The sequence below is a fragment of the Leptonychotes weddellii genome, chromosome 5, assembly GCF_054177405.1.
Source record: "Leptonychotes weddellii isolate Sample4059 chromosome 5, ASM5417740v2, whole genome shotgun sequence".
Taxonomy (NCBI): Eukaryota; Metazoa; Chordata; class Mammalia; order Carnivora; family Phocidae; genus Leptonychotes; species Leptonychotes weddellii.
In genome coordinates, this window is record NC_138373.1 from 100562803 (window position 1) to 100581808 (window position 19006).

General features: G+C 53.5%; 1 protein-coding gene across 2 annotated transcripts in view; it reads right to left on the reverse strand.

The window, feature by feature from the left end:
• Window positions 1-10816, reverse strand: part of COL2A1 (collagen type II alpha 1 chain) — a 30821-nt gene extending 20005 nt beyond the window's left edge. Inside the window, exons 1-14 of one of the 2 annotated variants that reach the window (XM_006729282.3) lie at window positions 10551-10816; window positions 6353-6559; window positions 4934-4950; window positions 4707-4739; window positions 4557-4589; window positions 4405-4458; window positions 4136-4237; window positions 3074-3151; window positions 2403-2447; window positions 2250-2303; window positions 1784-1837; window positions 947-1000; window positions 482-535; window positions 301-354 (exon numbers count right to left, since the gene is read on the reverse strand). In XM_006729282.3, coding sequence (XP_006729345.1) covers window positions 301-354; window positions 482-535; window positions 947-1000; window positions 1784-1837; window positions 2250-2303; window positions 2403-2447; window positions 3074-3151; window positions 4136-4237; window positions 4405-4458; window positions 4557-4589; window positions 4707-4739; window positions 4934-4950; window positions 6353-6559; window positions 10551-10635 — 924 coding nt within the window. In that variant the 5' untranslated portion in view covers window positions 10636-10816. The remainder of the gene's footprint in view (window positions 1-300; window positions 355-481; window positions 536-946; window positions 1001-1783; window positions 1838-2249; window positions 2304-2402; window positions 2448-3073; window positions 3152-4135; window positions 4238-4404; window positions 4459-4556; window positions 4590-4706; window positions 4740-4933; window positions 4951-6352; window positions 6560-10550) is intronic. The other variant, XM_006729283.3, reaches the window with a different exon arrangement.
• Between the last annotated feature and the right edge of the window lie 8190 nt (window positions 10817-19006).

Consider the following 19006-nt stretch of genomic DNA (forward strand, 5'->3'; position numbering starts at 1 on the left):
ATGCACAGGGTCAGTGAGCAGGTCCCCATTGGCAGCCCCCAGAAAACTCCCAAGGAAGAAGCCAAAAGCTCTGGTCAACTCAGCTAGCACCGAGACCCCCCAAACTTCAGTTCTGCCAGGGACAACTCCCTGAGCTCTCCCAGCCTGCCGTTCTTCCAGCAGGATGTAGGACTGGGTGTTCCCAACCAAAGCTGACCTGATGTGCTAACTCATTGGCTTAATAGGATCTCCTTGACTGGAAAGAAAGGTGTCTCATCATCTCCCTCTGTCCCCCATCCCCATGTGCTCCTCGGTCCTTACCTTCACACCTGGAGCACCAGCTTCTCCCTTAGCACCATCTAGACCTGGGTAGCCCTAGAGGACAAGAGAAAACGTTCCATCACACTTCTGGGAAACCCTATTAGGAAGATTCATGCCCCCAAATGCTTTTCTCTCCCCTGGGCAATAACTTCCTTCCAACACCCTTGTCCATGATACTTACTCTGTGACCCTTGACACCAGGAAGGCCTGGGGTTCCCGGGAAGCCTCGAGCACCCTGCAGTGCAGAGAGGAGATGTTCAAGGCGCAGAGCAGAGGGCTGAGTCAAGGCTGCCCTGCTCTGCTAGAGAACCTTCCGGAGCCAGCTCCCTCAGGCCGGCAGGGCAGTCAGGAGCCCAGCACTTAGGCAGCTCTTGCAGTAGATCCCAGAGCCCCCCCTTACCATGCTTCGCCCCATCCTATGCAAAATGGGTGTAAACAACAGCTGCCCAGCATCCCCCCGTGCCCCCGTGGGCCTGTGTGAGGATCCTACACATCAGCATGAGGGCGGAGGTGTGTAGGGGCTGTTGGAATTCCATTCTAGAAGTGAGCTAGCTGAACTAGACGCGCTGGGTGTGAGGCCACTGCCTCAGCTGCAAAGGAGGGAGACTCGGAACAAGGTTTGAGGCTGGCGGGGGGGGCGCTCTACCTGAGGGCCAGGGGGGCCTCTTTCACCAGATTTTCCAGGCTTTCCAGCTTCGCCCTGAAGGGAGAGAGATGTGTTTCAGCTTCAGCAGAAGACAAGTTAGCGTAGTGGGCACGCTCCAGATCGCATCTCTCCTCCCCATCTTCTATGCCTTTTGCCCACTGCTTATTCATCTCCCTCACCTCCTTGGGATTCCGGACTTTGAATGCCTTTCCTGGGTCATGACGTATTCTTTCGGACAGCTGCACTTTGCATGGGCAAGCTCCTCCATCCCGACCAGCCTGCAGCTTCCCCAGGGGACTCTCCTCTCTCCCCTCCGAGGCTCTGCAGACTGGGCTACGCTACCTTACCCGGCGAGACTTTCACTGTCTAATGTGATTCATAAGAACAGCTCAAGAGCCAACTCTTATCTTTTCACTTCGTTTGCATCCTTTGCAGACATCCTGACTCAGGCTGCGCTTTTCCTAGCTCATTTACAATTAAGATAATGTTGGGCTGTTGAGCGTCTTCCTTTTGTTTTCCCTTCTCAACATCTTTCCCCCTGTGTTTTCCCTCTCTTTCTCCCGTTTCTCAATTTCCCTTCCTGGAGCTAATGATGTTTTAATCATTTCCCTTCCCAGTGGGTCCAAAGCAGTCCCCAGGCACTCGTAAGCTAAGCTGCAAGTGGGAATGTAGATGGTAGACAGAGTCTGTGGCTCTGATTGACCAGTCCTGCCCCTAAGGACACTTCCACCCTGGGCCAGGCTGAGGGCGCTTCTGCATCACTGCCCCAGTACGCACATCCTCCCCACACCCTTTCAAAGGACGCAGCAACTCATTCGACTACTCAGGGATACTCACATCATCACCAGGTTTTCCAGGGGGGCCAGGAGGACCACGGGGACCCATGGGACCCTACAAACGAAGTAAGAAAGTTTAAGAGATGGTTGGAGGGGGATGATACCTAATCAGTGGACAAAACTTCGGGATTGTAGCCTTTGGAATCTAAGTTCTTCCATAAGGAAGAAAGATGGGGGTGGGGATGGGGAAGCCCACTTTGTGCTGAGAGAAAGCAAGAGTGCAGAGCTGATTATCCTGGAAGGCAGCACAGGCCAAGGGTGACCCAGAAAGGGGACTGTTGTGACAGAGCTCTGGTGGTCCTTGCCACCTGGGCTTCTCTGGGAGAGATCCCGGCAGAGCTAAGTGGCATCTCGGGGCCCTCCACTGGGAAAGCTCTGGGCAGTCTTGGTGTCTGCGTGCTACATCACTGGAGACACCCTCCCCCCCCCCCCGCCTGGGGGGAGGGCGGGCCCATGCAGGTACTCACGGAGACACCGGGTTCTCCGGGTTCACCAGGGTTGCCCTGAAATCCTTGAGGTCCCTAAAAAGTAACATGAGGACACCAGGTTAAGCCCACAGACTGACACGAGAGAGCTTGAACACGTCTGCACTGCACGGAGCGGAAAGACCCAGTACTTACGGGAGCACCAGCAGGGCCTGGAGGTCCTCGAGGTCCCATTGGGCCCTGCGGCAAACAGAAGAGGAGGGGGTTCACTGGAAATGCTTCACCAGTGGCCGCCAGCGTGCCCCCGCCTCCCAGCCAGGGGCCCAGACAAAGGACAGACAGTTACTCTGTGGGCAGGGGCCCTACAGTGGCTGCTCCTTCTCATTTCCCACTCCCCACGCAACAATCTATTTATTTATAGGCACCATTTGGATAGAGAGGCTGGCCTTGCTTTCTCCTGGACCACAGCCATGTTTACTAAAGTCTGAGTTTCATTTAGCTTGTGCCAAGCTGGAGCTGCAGGCCTGAGATTTCCTGCTGGAAGTCCTGTGGGTGCTGGAGGACAGTGGCTACTATCTGCATTCTTCAGTTCTCATTCCAAGAGCAATAGCGCCTGGCCTTCCAGCCTCAGCCTAGATGTGTCTCTCCATCCTCATTCTTCTTGGTCACTCCAGCGCGTCATTAGAACTGGCATCCATCACCATTAAAAACCAAATGCTTGGGGCTAACCCCATGGGAGGTTACATAACTGATGGAGAAGAGCTGCTCTAAGCAATTATCTGTAACATGAGGTTGTCAGATTCTCTGGCTCTGCTAAGGGCCACCTCCTGCCATTTTGGCTGCAAAAAACTGGTGTCTTTCCTTACCATCGGCCCTTGCATCACTCCCATCTGGGCGCCACCAGCCTTCTCATCAAATCCTCCAGCCATCTGGGCAGCAAAGTTCTGCAAATAAACCCAACAACATTAGGAGCTTGAGAGGCCCCAGGTTGTTCCTTCTCAACTAGGTAAGCTATAAATTGGGATAGAAAAAAAAAAAAAGCCCTCTATTTTAGATAAACTCTAATTGTTGGAGACTAACCTAGCATTGAACAGAATTGCCAATGATTCCTGAAAAATCGTTCTGGAAATGTGTTACGAGATGCCAGTGGCATAATCATTTCCCTGGAAGATAAAATGCTATTTGGAGGAGTATCAGTTACCCGCATTTCATTGCACAGAATTATTTTTTAAATTCTAAAATAGTAAATACATTGTTCAACCTACATTGAGAAATAGAACTAAAACATCACTTTAAAGTTTGTTTTTTTTTATTTGATTCCCAGGAATTTACTGCCCGGCAAAAGACTAAAATCAGCAGCCTTAAAATATTTCAGCAAGGGAAGGCGTAGGCATATGCAAGCCTCTTAAGTTTAAGAACTTATAACCTAGCAAGCATCAAAACGGCAAACGTGCAAAAAACTGGACAATAATATGATCCGTTGACTGGCTTAATTCCAAAAATGACTTTCGCCACACACCTTCACTCAGTGGGCCTCTTTCATGAGAATGAATAGTAGCTTGGAATGGACCTGGCAAGGACCGGGATTAAATGTTTTCCAAGGACAGTGGTCACTCTGCTTCCAGGTAACTACAAGCGCCCGGTCATCCTCTCCCTCGGCCCCCACGCCCACGCCCAGGAATCAACCGCACAGCACAGATGCCTGGAAGCCAGGTACCTGAAGACTTTCTTTGCAGAAACCCGGTGAGTGAAAAAAGTCATCCCTGAATGCCACGGTCTCAGGCCTAATATGTGACTCCACTAAATTACAGGCCTGGGGAGAAGCCCGTGGACAGGCTGTGGGAGCCGGCCAGGTAAGTGTGAGTAGCAATTTAGAAGCCACAGTTCTGGAAGGACAGCCTGAAGGGAGGGGACAGAAGGATACTTACTCCACCAAGGCCAGGGGGACCAGGGGGGCCAGGAGGACCAGGGGGGCCAGGATTTCCAGGGGTCCCAGGCTCTCCATCTCTGCCACGAGGTCCAGGGGCACCCTTGGCAGAAAGAGAAAGGGGCACCCAAGTGAAGCAGGGCTGATGCAAGAACCACCCAGCCACAGGCTGTCCCTGAGGTGGTGGTCACGCACATGGGGGGAGGGGAAGACGTTCAGAGGACCTGGGGAGGCCACGGGGGGGGGGTCGGGGAGCATTTCTCAACTCACTTTTTCACCTTTGTCACCACGATCACCTCTGGGTCCTTGTTCACCTGCTGGTCCCTGAAGGTGAGGAAAATGTTGAGATGATGGCAAGGCCGGGGGCCTGCAGATCAGTTACTTGAGGAAGAGATGGAGGAAGGGATTTCTCCCTTTCTTACCTGAGGCCCAGGAGGTCCTTTAGGTCCTACAATCTGTGGAGAGAGACAGAGAGAGAGAGAGACGCACAGGATGGCGTATTAGAGGGAGTCCAAGGAGCTGACCCAGTTAGAGCAGGAGAGGCAACTGGTATGAGAATAATGTGTACTTACATCCTTGATGTCTCCAGGTTCTCCTTTCTGTCCCTGAAACAGGGCACAATGTGAGAATGGAGCCACACAAGCCCACCAAGCCCCGAGCACAAAAACCCTGCCCGCAGCCCAAGCATTGAGGTATCCCCTAAAACAGCCCTCTGCTTCTGCCTACCAACCACAGGCTGGGCGCGCATAACACTGCTTCTGAAGAAAGCCCAAAAACAGGAAGAAGAAAAAGCCCTTACCTTTGGTCCTGGTTGCCCTGCAAATGGAAAAAGAGAAGAATGAAAAATTGTGAGATGAAGAAGTACGAGTTCTTGTTGCGCAAACACTCTTTAACAGAACAAACAAGGACACAACCCCGGAAGGGGACAGCTTCCTGTCCCCTCTGCTGGGATGTTAGGGTCACTGGGGTCCTGGGGTTGCTGAGGTCCCTTGAGGAAGGGAGCTGACCCAGACTTTGTTATGGAAGAAGCAGTCAGCATGCAAAAGAATGGAGCAGGGCCTACGAAGCGATCTAATTAGCTCCAAGATAGGAAGCACCAAAAGCTGGCGGGAGGTCCAAGTCTCTTCTCTCTCCACAGAGTAGGAAGCCCTTCCCGCAGCCCGAGCCCTCCCGGAAGAGGAGTTAGGTGGTCAGAGGGGTCTTACGTTCAAGCTGGGTATCCTCGAAGCAAGCACATGAACACAGCAGGGCAGGGGAGTTAGGGCATTGCAACCAGGGCCATCCCAAATCAGTGAGCCCGCCCCCCTCTGTAGCAGCAAAGTGCGGAGGCAATCAACACTTCCTGCACGCGGGCCTCAGAAATGACCCGGAAATCTGGACCAGAAAAGCAGGTCACCAGTGTTGGCGAAGTGCTAAGGAAAGGCAACTCCTTGCTTCACTTTCCACTTTCTTCTCCTTTGGAGTAGGAGGGGGACAGTGAGGGCCACCCAAGGGGCCTAGGCATGTGACCCCCCCCCCATGTGACAGGGAGATGGGGCCTGTGTCCAAGTGCTGGGGAGGGGTCACAGACACACCACGCAGCACTGGTTCTGGCTGGGAGTCAATAAACTGCACCGGAATGCAGCCTGCGGGGTCCTCGCCCAGCCCCACCTCCCAGCACCCAGCTCCGCCTTCTTTTATTAACTCGCATCTTAATTGGCAGTTAACTCCAAAAGAGGTAAACACAAAAGGAAACTGCCAGGGAGGGTCCATATTTCAAAGAGGGAGCCTGCCCTCTGTCTCCCCACTAGCCGGCAGAGATTTCTCCCCACTGAAGACCAGATATTTAGCGGCCTTCTACAGAGAAGATGAGCTGTGGGTCATAGAGGAGTTCGTCTGGAGTCGGGCCCACAGAGCTTGTGCTCTCCATCGTGGCTCCCAGTGATTGGCAGAGATGATTCCAGAGAGGGTACCTCTGTGGAATCACATCTGTCCTTCCAGATGTCGGAAGTGTATCTGGGAGGAGGTTTGGGATGAGGAAGGACCCCTCTAAGTGTCTCAGGCTCATTCAGGGTCAACCTGCAAGCAAGAAGTGGCCTTTCCTTTTGGCCTCCGCTGCTGGGGTCCCATGGATAACCAGTCCCTGTGCTTCGCAGAGAGGACCAGCATCCATGGGAGGGCATGTGCTGCACCTGCGAGTAATTTATTTATGTGGAACAGGAAATAAATAAATTACGACCACTGGCCGTGGCGAGGTCAGTTGAGCAGATGGGGCAGCACTCTCCGAAGGGGGTCTCGGGGCTGAGGCAGTCTTTCATGTCTTCACAGATTATGTCGTCACAGAGCACGGTCCCAGTGTCACAGACACAGATCCGGCAGGGCTCGGGCTTCCACACATCCTTATCATTATACCTCTGCCCGTCCTGCACACAGCTGCCGGCCTTCTCTGCACCAACGGCCCAGCAGGGGAAGCAGGGGGAGCGAAGGGAGGGAGGGGGTGGGGAGCCAGAAGAGAAAAAGAGAAAGAGGTTGCAGTCAACGTGACATCATTCAAATGCTGAAGAATGCGGGCTCCGGCCACCCGAACATGGAGGACTTGAAAATTATTTTTCTAAGCCATTCTTCAAGTTACCTTTATCGAGCACCTTGCATTATGCTCTCTATTCACCACTGAAAATCCAGACCCAGCAGTGAAGGGGAGGGGCGGGGCTACTGCAGCATATTCTCTTCCGGCATCTAGCCTGGGGCAGAGGTGAAGGGGCAGGGGCAAGCTGGAGTGGGAGCAGGGGGTGAGACCCCAAATGGGAACTCAGGAATGCAAAGACAGAGGAGAGGAGAAAACAGAGACACCCCCCCTCCACCCCAGCACAGGTACAGAGGCCTTGTTTCTGCCTTCCTCTAGGAATTATGGGATTTGCTAAATACAACTGACAGGTAAAATGCAGAAGGCATGTAGAAAATTCTACCCACAAAAATTAGAATCTATAAACGGCCAGACTCCAAAAGTGTATATATGGGGTGGGAGTGGTGAAAGGAGGAGCTGTTAGAATCAGGATTATGTCCTATTATTTAAATCCTATTAGAATCAGGACCAATTCGGGGAGGAGGATAGGCCGATTCAGACAATAAATACACTTGGGACCCCAGCAGCCTAACAGAATGCTTGGGCGGCAGGAAGGGCCAAGGGACACCCCCTCCAGCCCCCAAACTCCCCCACTCGTGCTGACCTCCAGCCGTTCCCGTCCCTGGAGAGACCCTAACTTCATCCGAAGACACCTCAATATGGGGGGTGGGGAGGGCGCAGGGTGTTTGAACGCCTGGCCTGGGCTAAGATGAACCAGTCCAGGCCTGTCCTCGTCCAAGAAGGCAGACCAAGAACGGCACGGACCAGTCCCTCTCCACTAGCGCCCTGCCGTCTGGAATTCACCCTGCAAACGAAACCTGTGCTGACAAGAGCGCTCCCGAGAGCGCCAAGGGCTGGGGAGCCCGCACCACGTGCTAGGGAGCGCCCAGCGCTGTTTTTCTCATCAAAATCCCCAAAGCAGTGGCAGCTGCAGGGGATGAATAATAGGAAAGAGCCACAAACCAGGTGGGCGGAGAAAGAAATGGGCCTGCCTGGGGCTCTTGAAGGAGGCTCTGAAAATCTAAAGATAAACCTTTTTTTTTTTTTTTCCTTTGCCACCAGTAGGAACCCGCTCAGCCTTTAGGCCAGATAATCCCGGCGAGGGTAGGGGGATCCCAGGGTGTACACGTGTCCCAGCGCGGGGACACGCCCACCGCTAAAATAGCTGGAACTGCAGAAAGCGGGCGGTGGGGCAGGGGAGGGGGAAGAAGGAGAGGTTCATGGTGTCCCGTCCGGACTAAGGAAAAGCCCACTCTCACCCAAGAGGGCTCAGGGTGGAAAAAAGAAAATGCCGGGAGAAGGGGGTGCACCCGAATGCGGATCGGATTTCGCTGGGAAGGGCGGCCCAGGGATGCGCGGGGGCGGGGCCAGGCGGCGCGGGCTGTGGGAGCCGCTGGGTGACTCTCCCGGCTGCAGCTCTGGACGCGGCTCGCCCACAGACCCTGGGAGGGTGAAAAGTAGGATTAAATGACTGCCCCAGAAAGGAGCCAGCCCCGTAACCGGATCCCCTAGGTGTGGACGGAGGAGCCCAGCGCCTCCATAATTGCTGTTCCAAACGGCTGCCGATAGCATCCCGGCGCGCCTGATCCGGTTCCCCTCGTTACCGCACGCGGTATAAAGTGCTCCTTTGTAGCAGGCCAATTAAAAAGTTACCTCTTTCGGGGAACTGTTTTTGCTCCGCCGCCGCTGTGCGCAGGGCTGGAGCCCGGGAGGCGACGGCGGGCGGGCACAGGGGGGCATTGTGGAGAGGGGGTCGGGGAGTCCGGGGGAACCCACCGGACCTCGCCTCTCATGAATGGGGCTTTTCTCGAGCGCACACAGAGCCCGATTCACAGGTCTCCGCAAGGAACCAGTTTAAATAAATACGGGCAGCATTTCAGCCCCATCTGGAAGCCATCGCTGCCAATCTCCCAACGCAAACAAGCCTCACAAAGGAGGATTGAGGTCTCTCCCCACAGCCGAGGGGCACTTTCGGAGGCGAGGGCTGTGAAATGCAGATGTGGGTCAAAGACGCCGCCTCCAGTGAGTTTCTCCAACTCGTGGACAGATGGGAGGAGGGGCGTGCCCGAGCTCTAGGGTTCTGACATCCCTGACGTCCACGCAGACCGTGCCTTTCCCCCACGTCACTTCTCTGGGTCCACTGATCCGGGGGAGGGGATGCGCCAGGGAGCAAAGTCAACCGCCCCGATGCACTCCCCCCTGGAGAGAAGGAAGATCTGGGCCCAAGAAACTGTGGAATTCACTCACTCCCGGGAAAGCTGCAGCGGTGAGAGCGCTCTGCCACTGAAGTGAGTGCTTCTAATACCAGATGGAGAATTTGGGAATTATTTTAAGGTCACTTAGCTAATTTCACTGTGCACTAAGTTTCCGTAACGGGTGTCCGTGCGAAATGAAGACAAAAATATAGTCAGTCCCAGCCGGGATCACTTATAGACACACCGTATTCCAACAAGTGCCCGGGAGTGCGCGGCCAATTCAGCGCAGCGCCCGACGACTGGCCAGAATCTCCTGCCCCCGCCTCAAAGCCGCTCTAATGAAGGGAAAGTCCTCCTGGGCCCAGAGCCTTCGCAGGAGAGACCAAACAGAGCCTGGTCGGCAGAGGGATTGTGACTCCCCCCCAGCCCCCGCCCCCCAAAAAAAGTTTCCTCTGCGATTGATTTACAATCTGTAACATACAAAGACAGGGCTGGAATCCCAGCCATCGGAAACATGCCCAAACACGTGGGGAAAAAAAAAAGTCCTCTCTACCTAATACACTTTCCAGGCTTCGTTTGTCCTGAATATAATCCCAGACAGTGGGACTTTACCAAAGGAGGCGATGGAAAGGTGCGATCCGAACCACCTTTGGACTAGACTGTAAAACTGCTATCTCTAACTATATTCGGTTGAAATTGTTACAGCAGTCGACCAACTGTGCCCCCCTCCCCTGCCACACAGACACAGACCCACAGCCCGCAGCCTGGCTCAGCGAGCTCCAGAAACTTAGAAGAGTAACTCATTGTAGTACCTCCGGGGTTTGGAGGGGAAGACCGCGGGGAGGGGGCGCTATTTTCTGGGGCGTTTGAAAAGCACAGTCTGGTTGGAATGTTATCGCCTTTCAGATGGCCTCTCCGACGGGAAGTTTCTGCACCCGTTAGAGGCCGGGCGAAAGCCGAGATGAGAATGAGGGCTGCACCTTGCTCCTGCGCCAGCCGGGAGGGGGAGGAAACTGCCAGAGGCGCTGAGGTCTCAGAGCGCCTCTCCGAAGCGTCTTTGTGGCCTCGGATTTCAGCCCACCAGTTTCAGAGCATCTCCTTTGTCTAACTCCCCTTTGAACCCTCCAGCCACCAACCCCTGGACAAGATTGCGAGGTCAGCCCTTTGGCCCTTCCTCACTCCTTCGCTAGTGCCGGTTCCAACTTCTAAGATCGATGGGCCAAGACCTGTTTTTGCTGAACTCCGAGTGCTTCGAGGAGGTGAGTTGTGGGCGTGTGCGCCTGCCTAATTATCAAAGCTGGTGGAAGAGAGTGCGCTTAAATCTGTGCTCAAACATCTCGAACCCCCGACACTTTGCACGTTTCAAATTCCTGCGCAACGTAGAGACCTGCAAATGCCTCCAGCTGCGACCCGCACCGGAGGACTCTCAGGCAGAGCCCCTAACTTGCAGAACTCCGCTAGGTGAGCTCCTGCGCATCTTGCACCCAAGTCTCGGCGCGCCGTGACCCCGGGAGCCACTCTAACCCGGACACACCGGCTCCAGAGCGGGAGAGGGCGCGGGGGGAGGGTGCGGAGGGAAGACACAGAAGGGTGGCAGGCAGGGGCGTTGGGCGACTTACGGACATCCTGGCCGTGACATCGAAGGACAGCGGCGACGAGCAGCGTCAGCAGCACCAGCGTCTGGGGAGCCCCGAAGCGGATCATGGCTCACCGCGGGGCCTGGCAGAGCCGGCCCGAGCGGAGCGCAGCGAGGCGGCAGGAGCACGGCGTGGGTCCGGGTCTCTACCGCGCCCTCATGCAGGAGGCCTTTGGAGCAGGAGGAGGAGGCAGGAGACCCGGCAGCCCAGCAGCGCTCTGCGTCTTCTCCCGTCCGCCGAGCCCGTTATATGCGCCCGGCCCGCCTCGAGACTGGCGAACTCGCCCAAACCGCGGGCCGCCCCCGGCCCCCCGCGGGGCTGTAACCTGAGACCCCGCCCCCGGAGCCGGCCTGGGCCCAGCCAGAGCCCGCACCTGCCTGGACCGGACCCCCCTCTCCGCTAGCCCTGCTTCCCGCCCCCCACCCCCACCCCTAGTGTGCTGAGTGGCCTGATCGGGCGGGGCGCAGAGACGGCTGCTGTCCTCCCCCCAACCCAGAGCTGCGGCGCTGCCCCCTCCGACCACAGGCGGGAAGGGGGGCCTCCGGCCCCTCCCCTCGGAGTTCTGCCCGGATCGGAGGGGCGGGGGGTGTTTGCAGAGGCGCAGGCCGCGAGCCCTAGACCGTGGACGGAAAAGACTTGGGAGGGAGCGGGCAAAGTGGTAGAAAGGAGCAGCGGTGGAGGGTTAGGGGGGCTCCGCGTTGGGACCTTGGGCGGAGGGCAGGAAGGAGGGCACACGGGGAGCTCGCGATGGTATCTGGAATCCTAAATCTTGGAGCCAGTCAGGCAGGACCAGGTTTGGGGAGTTGCCCCGACCTATCTTCTGGCCACTTCCCGGAGTACCTGGCCCCTGGCTCCCACCTGAAGATTCAGAACAACAGCCCCAAACCCATCCCCCATCCAGCTTTGAGAAGAACGAGCCTCATCTGGAGCCTTGGCAGACATTGGCCGGAGCCAATCGCCAGGAAAGGGGCCGGTGTGTTACCGCACAGAGGGAGACCTGTGTGAAGGTGTGGGGGCGGGGGCAGGCCCCGGGAAGGGGGCTCGAGCAGCCACAGAGGACGGAGGGAGCCGAGACTAAACCGTGCATGCTGCCCAGGTGGGGGACTGTCTAGTTCCAGGCTCAGACGTGGTGTCTGCTCTTCCTGGCCAGGGTCCGGGAGTCCCGGGGGGAGTGGGCACTGCTGCCCCAGATTGAGCAGTTCTGGCCAGGGATGGTTGGTCACTGCTGCAGCCCTGTCCAGGGAGCCAGGAGGCTGCTCCAGCTGGACGGAGTTCTGTGAGCCAGGGGAGAAGCCAGACTTTCCTAGTTGGCCCCCTGGCCCTCTGCTGCTTCCCCTCACCTCACCTTCCCCGGTGAGCGCCCTGGGGCACCTTAGCCCGCCCGCTGCCTTCTTCCCGGGGCTCAGCCATGCTCTTCTCTAGGCTCCTGGTGTCTCCATTGATCCTAGAGAGGAAAGGACCCCAAATAGACCTTCTTCCTCTTGAGGTGATGGTCTTCTCTCCCTGAGGACTGTCAGGCCCCTCAAAGAATTTTAGGAAAAGCACAAACTTCCATGAAACTTGGACTTTGGGGTCTGACTTGACCAGATCTGCCCTTCCCGGCAGTGGAGTTTCTGCTGCACTTTCCTGTCGGGAGTTGAGGGCACTGAGAAGAAGCTACTTCTACCCCCCAGGCTTGCGGCTGCCCCACAGGGAGTTCGGGGCTTCTCCTCCCTCTCTCCAATCCCTCGTGCTTTGAAGCTTCTCAGAGTAGAGCCCGGAATTCCAAGCGTGCAGAACTTCTGTGCACGTGTGCTGGCCAGAAAGAGAAAGACGTCTCATTGTTTAAAGAGATGCCTCCATGTTTTGTGCAGCCTGGATGGAGGTGGGTGAAGGATCGAACCACTGCTTCCAAGTGCTCTGCCGGCCATGGGCCTGCCTTCGCTCTTTTCCCAACCTCCTGTACAAGGCCCGGCATGAAGCTCTGAGCCTTCCCTCAGCCCCAGCCTCTGCCAGGAGAAAGCAGGGCTCAGGCCTGCAGTGTCCCGGGCCCTCCTTGGGGTCATGGGTCCTGTCTTCCACCCCACACATTTCTCAAGACCCCCCCAGTGCAAGCCCCCCTGAGAAGCCTTCTCTGTTATCTCTAGAACACAGCATCTCCCTGCCTTTCTGAATCCCTCTGGCATTTGTAGCCTGTATCCAGTTTAATATTCTATGCTGCTTACTTTTTGTGTGTGGTTTTCTTTTTTTCTTTTCTTTCTTTTTTTTTTTTTTTTTTACCTTTGTGTTCATTGGTCTTATCTTAGCAATGAGCCCGGGAGCCCCGCTGGGGACAAGAACAGTGCCTCGCACCATGTCAGCCCACAGGAAGACTTAGGTAAACCCCAATGGACTAGTGCATGTCGATGCAAAATATGATTTCTTTTATGATACAAGCAGTACATAGGCAGCCCCACAAAGCTAGGCAGTCATTGGGTTGACCTCGAATACAAGTGACCATTAAAATTCAACCAAAAAAAAAAAAGTTTTGGTGAAAGCACTAAAATATATGAAAAAAAATCAAAGCCTATTTCAAGGCGATCTAGTTTGGTAGGCAGCTAAGTGCTACATCCTTCGGAGTTAAGCTGCTCTAGATTTCATTCCCTAACTCTGTGATTCCTCTTTGCCAGTAAACTCTTTCTACATATAAGAGTTCTGGATTCTTTCCAGTAATCATGGTTCATCTGTGAATACAATTTTGTTCTCCACCCCCTGTGGGGGAAAACAAAAGTTTTTTAATCAGAGATGAGAATTGACCAAAGCAAAATAAAATTTAAAATTTAAATCGACAAAGCCAAAATAAATTATGGAAATTATTTAAATTCTAAAGTCAACTAAACACCAATATTAGTATTTTACCCATCTGTGAATCCAAACAGCTATCATTTAAACACCTCTAATTTGTTGGGGCGCCTGGGTGGCTCAGTCATTAAGCGTCTGCCTTCGGCTCAGGTCATGATCCCAGGGTCCTGGGATAGAGCCCCACATCGGGCTCCCTGCTCGGCGGGAAGCCTGCTTCTCCCTCTCCCACTCCCCCTGCTTCTGTTCCTGCTCTTGCTAACTCTCTCTCTGTCAAATAAATAAATAAAATCTTAAAAAAAAATAAAAATAAATAATAAATAAATAAATAAATAAAAACCTCTTATTTGTGACTCAGACTAGAATTAAACCTGTATGTGACCAAAAAAAAAAAAGATCACGGATTTGGAGATTACTTATCCAGCAATCTCACTACCCAGAACATAGCCAAGAAGCTGAAAAGAAGAGGAAATAAACCAGTGAGCAGGAGAAGAAGCACCGCTCAGAATTCTGAGCAGCCAGGATTCAGGTCATGTACTAAAGCACATGCATTTTATGCATCCTAGAGTCCCTTTTGCTCGGTGTCTATTGACTCATAGTTTAGTATTCTATTAACAGGTAATGTCATCTGACCTCACCAGTTAGATGCAGAAACATAGAGGTAAGATAGGAGAGCAGTTGTGGGATGAAAACACAATAAGGGGGTGCCTGGGTGGCTCAGTCGGTTAAGCGTCTGCCTTTGGCTCAGGTCATGGTCTCAGGGTCCTGGAATCGAGCCCCGCGTCGGGCTCTCTGCTCAGCGGGAAGTCTGCTTCTCCCTCTCCCACTCCCCCTGCTTGTGTTCCCTCTCTCGCTGTGTCTCTCTCTGTCAAATAAATAAAATATTAAAAAAAAAAAACACACAATAAGAACAGCAAGAAGGGACAAGAAGAGAGGAGACAGAAAAGCAATATGAAGTTGACACAGTGAATAAAAAACATGGTAGCCCAGGGCCAATAGGGTTGGGGTCAAATGCTCTGTGATCCTCAGTGGTTCCAGGGAGTATCCTGGTTTATAGCATCTGCTGCAGTCCTGTGGTTCGTAAAGATGAACTTAAATGTCCAATAAAATGTTCATTGCAGTTTAATACGGTCTCTTTGGAGAAGCAGGGAAATGTGCATTACATTTTAGGAAAGTCTCCATTAAACTTAATGAAAACAAGCGTTTGTTCACTTCACATTAAAAATCTTCTATCCCAGCAGCGCTAAATAGATGAGCAGGCACCGAGACGTGCAGAACTGGACTCGGTGGAAGAAGGGCATCGATGACTGAGGACGAAGCCCCCACGTGGCCTCATCACCCACTCATACCTTGAGAATAGCGCATGCCTCACTGTAGGGAGAACATTGAGCAATCAGACATAATCTGTGCATCTACTCCAGATCCGATCGACTCAATGAGACAGATGGATTCAACCAGTCATTTTGTATTGTGAAAAGAACTGTTCCACTGTGTTTTCCTTTTTAGGGGGATATTAAATTTAGACTTCTGTAGACACAGACTTACTGGGCAAGATATTTGTAGGTAGACTGTAAAGAAAAGATCTTTCTCTTCCTCTGCACAAATTCTGTTTAAAAATAGTGATAAAGTGAGGAAGGATTCACATTCCAGAGAGGTAAACCCAGCCCAAATATGGCAGGTGGTGAATGCACACACTTCACTCGGCCTCCAGCCACACTTCCCCCAGACGGCCGTGGTGGAGGGAGAGCGGGTCGGCTCACTCAGTGGCATTCAGCTTCTGTTGGTTGGGCTCAGTTCAGACATCCTTTCAAGATGTGTTTATGTTTTCCTTTGGCATTTTTGGGGCAGAGTAACAGAATCAGGACTGTCCAGGATAGGGTTGCCAGATTTATGGTGTACATTCCTTCGCATAGGAACATAAATGTGTTACTATGTATTCTCAAACACAAACAGCATCAAGAATCCCATTCACTCCCCTGGATCCTGTCTCAGCACCCTGAGAATCCAGCTTAGCACTCACACTGAACACCTAACTGCCGTATGAAATGGGGAGACAGAGGGGATTAAGAGACTGCCTTTGAGTTTGTAAGGGAAACAAAAACAGACTGTGAAAAATGCTGTAAGGAAGGTACCCTCCTAAAAAAAGGAAAGAAAAGAAACCACAGAGAGAGAGAGAGAAAGAAAGAAAGCAAGAACAGCTTTCTGGAGGCCACAGCAAGCTGGGGAAGGCTTCCTGGGAGAAGTGAGCCTCGGGGATGGGTGGGGTTTTGAAATGCACAGGGATGGCGAGAGCACAAGATGGCTCCCATGACATGGCCAACAGGCCCATGACCCAGAAGACAGGCAAGGGGCCCAGAGCAGTTTGGAGTCAGCCACGGGGCCCCCTGGGAATGAGACGTGGACCCATGGATGAGATCAAGGCCAAACACAGAGGCTGCCATGAACACCACTGGTTGTCACTGAGTCTGGCTCAGACCTGCCTTTCTTACTTCTCCTTTTTCCCTCTTTGGCTTCTCTCCTACTAGATAGGCTTTTGGGAGAAAAAGAGAAAGATGTCTGGGTTTTTTAAAGACTTACTTTTTAAAAAAACATAGAAATGATCTTCCCATTTCACCTTTTTTTTTTAACAAAAGCCTTTCATACAAAATCTTGCATTTTCTTAAAGTGCATGGCATTTGGGCTTTAAGGAACATGCGCCTCTCTCATCAGCTCTTGATGGTGCTGGGGTGAAGGCAAATGCATAAAGGCCTCCATGCAGAGATGGCCAAGCACTCCCAGCAGAGGCCGTGTGGGAAGCAGTCGGTTCCACATCAGAAGGTTGTCCAGCCACAGCCCGTCTCCAAGAGCCAGAGAGCATTTGCTCTGGGCACACGTCAAGCAATGGCCCAGTGCAGGGGCTCCAGGGTCACCCTTTGAGGGGCCAAAACCCTGCCAGACACATGGAAGTGGCTGGCTTCTGCCTCCCGTCTCTCTCCCTCCCTCGAACCCTGCACTTACATACAGCCAGGACAGTGGAGTTGTGCCCTTAGTCATTCGTTCATCGTTCATTCGTCTGTTCCTCAAACTAGCAGAGAAATCCTATGTGAATCTCTTCTCAGACCTCCTTGAGAGCAGGGCCCATAACTTAGACATTTCGAGTCTCCGTAGCACAGTGCTGGAAGTGTGGTCCATGGACAAGCAGTGCCCACCTACCCTGGGAACTTGTTAGAAAAGCAGGATCTACTAAATCAGAATTGGCATCTTACCCAGATCTCCAGATCACTCATGCCCAGTAAGGATGGTCAAGTGCTGGCCTGCATATTGGTGGCTGGCTAGCTATTTGTGGCCCTAGCTAACGGGGTGGTGTGGTCTGCAGTTACAGAGGGCTGGGATCACACGTGACTGCCTCTGCAGGCATGGCGGGGGGGGCGGCGGGGGGAGACGCTGAGTTAAGGGGTGGTGGAATGGAGAAACGAGTTGAGGGAACGGGATGGACAGAAGGTTGTAGGGGAGGCATGACCCGAAAAGCCTGCTGCTGGGGGTGTGAGTGTGTGAACTCTCAAAGGACCTCTCCTGAAGTAGGTGGGAGGCCACTTTTCCTATGTTCCATCTCCCCGATAGGAAATGGGATCAGCGCGAGGCAGAGACCGGGCTCCGTGGGGACAGTGTCAGGACAGAGCGGGGAGCCGAGTGGAGGCTGATGTCCTACGTCTTTCTCAAAAGCCCCTCAGCCCTGCCTCTCCGGGCCTGCTCACCCATGAACTTTTCTGGGGTGGGAAGTATCATGGGAAGCAAGGAGCCATACGGGGATGCTTCCGGGCCTGTCAAGGGCACGTTCACCTTCAGAGAAAGTCAGGTGCCTGGAAACCAAGTTTGTTCTACCCCTGTGGGTGGGATGGGCCTGCCCTCCAGGAAGTCCCTGAAAAGCTCAAGGGAACGTGTGGTAAGCTTCTTGTGGGCTCCCCTGCCAAAAACAACCTCTGGAGGGAGTAGGACAGTGTGTACTGCCCTCTCCACGCTGCAAACCCAACGAGAGTACCTTGTCTGACCTGCCCACGGCACCTGTCCAGGGGGGCAGGAACACCACTCTATTCTGCATGCCCGCACCCCGCTGCAGCCTGCAGGCCTGCTCCTCGGCTCACACCCACCCACTGCCCTCCGCACCCCTCCCTGGCAGACGCTTCTGGACGGCACCCCCCTGGCTCTGTCCTCCTTCCTGTCCCCTCCCCGTTCCTTGTCTCGCCAGCATTCCTTCAGCTCTGCTGGGCTAAGCACCGACAGTGCACTAGGCACCGCTAAGTGGTGTGGGGGACACAGAGAGAGATCTATCCAGTATGGATCCGATCCTCAAGGACATTACCCCCTCGGAGGAGATGCTCACGTAAGAAGCCAAACTAAGAAGTCAATAAGTTCTAATGTGTTGTGATGAGGTACGATGCAGCACGTCTGGAAGCACTCTGTTCTGGCCTTTAACTGGGAGTAGCTCTTCTTCTTCTTCTTTTTTGTCATCTATTTTTTAAATTTTTTTATTTTTTTATTACGTTCAGTTAGCTGCTGGATAGCACCTCGTTCGTTTTTGATGTAGTGTTCAGTGGTTCATCGGTTACGTGAACACCCAGCGCTCATCACAACACGTGCGGTCCTTAATGCTTCTGGACACAGCCTTGGGCAGGGAGGACAGCTTGGCCACACGTGTGCCACGGTGTTACTGATCTCGTTACGATCTCCAGAGATCTGCCTTCTTCCACACCCCCCTGCACCCCCGACTGTAAGCTTCTTCCTCTAGCAGTATAGTTCTGTGACAGGCGAGGCCCCCCCAGTGGCCTTTGCCCCTTGTCGCATGGGAGCCCGGCCCTGGAGTCCTCGGCCGGCGGTACAAGCATTTCCTTCTCCTGCGAACGAGAGTAAGGAATCCCACCTGTGTTGTCAGCTGCGCCGGCCTGTCAAGATGCCAGTCTAGCGTCCTCCTCGAAGTACCTAGAAACACACACATCCTTCCTGCTGTCTTGGGGAAACATAAGAAGAAACGAGGGTTGTCCTTCAACTTGTTCACGTTCAACATGGCAAGGGCACTTCCTAGCTTTTCCCCCTGAGCGAATCACTCAGCTTCCCTGAACCTCCTCTATAAAACAAGGATAACAGCAATCTGCTCCCGGGCTCACTGTCAGGATAAATGAGGTAACGGATGTGGAGCATCCGCAGGGTACACAGGGTACGTTACAGAGGAGGCTCGGAGTCGTGTTTCTTATCCTCGGCACTGCTTTTCTTGGTCACCACCCTAGTTACTGACCCTTGTCCCATCTGCCTGCCACATCATAAAAAAACAACCGCACTTCTCTGTTTTTCATTGAGTCCCATTAACATGTTTGTCTTTTTCCTGTTATGTTTCCACGACTTTGGTTGACAACTGATGGAATCTAGGCCGATCGATGAATATCCTGGAATTTGAAGCTTTCAGTTGAAGACATTTTAATTATTTTAAAATTGGGAACGCAAGCTCTGGGTGCACAGTCTTTCCATACTACCTGAAGAGCATCCTTGGCGCGGGGGATACAGGGACCTGATCCTTGGGCATAGTTTTTCCCTAAGAAGGAGAACGCGAGCTTGTCACATTGTCCTGAAGACAGGGAAGACGAGAATAG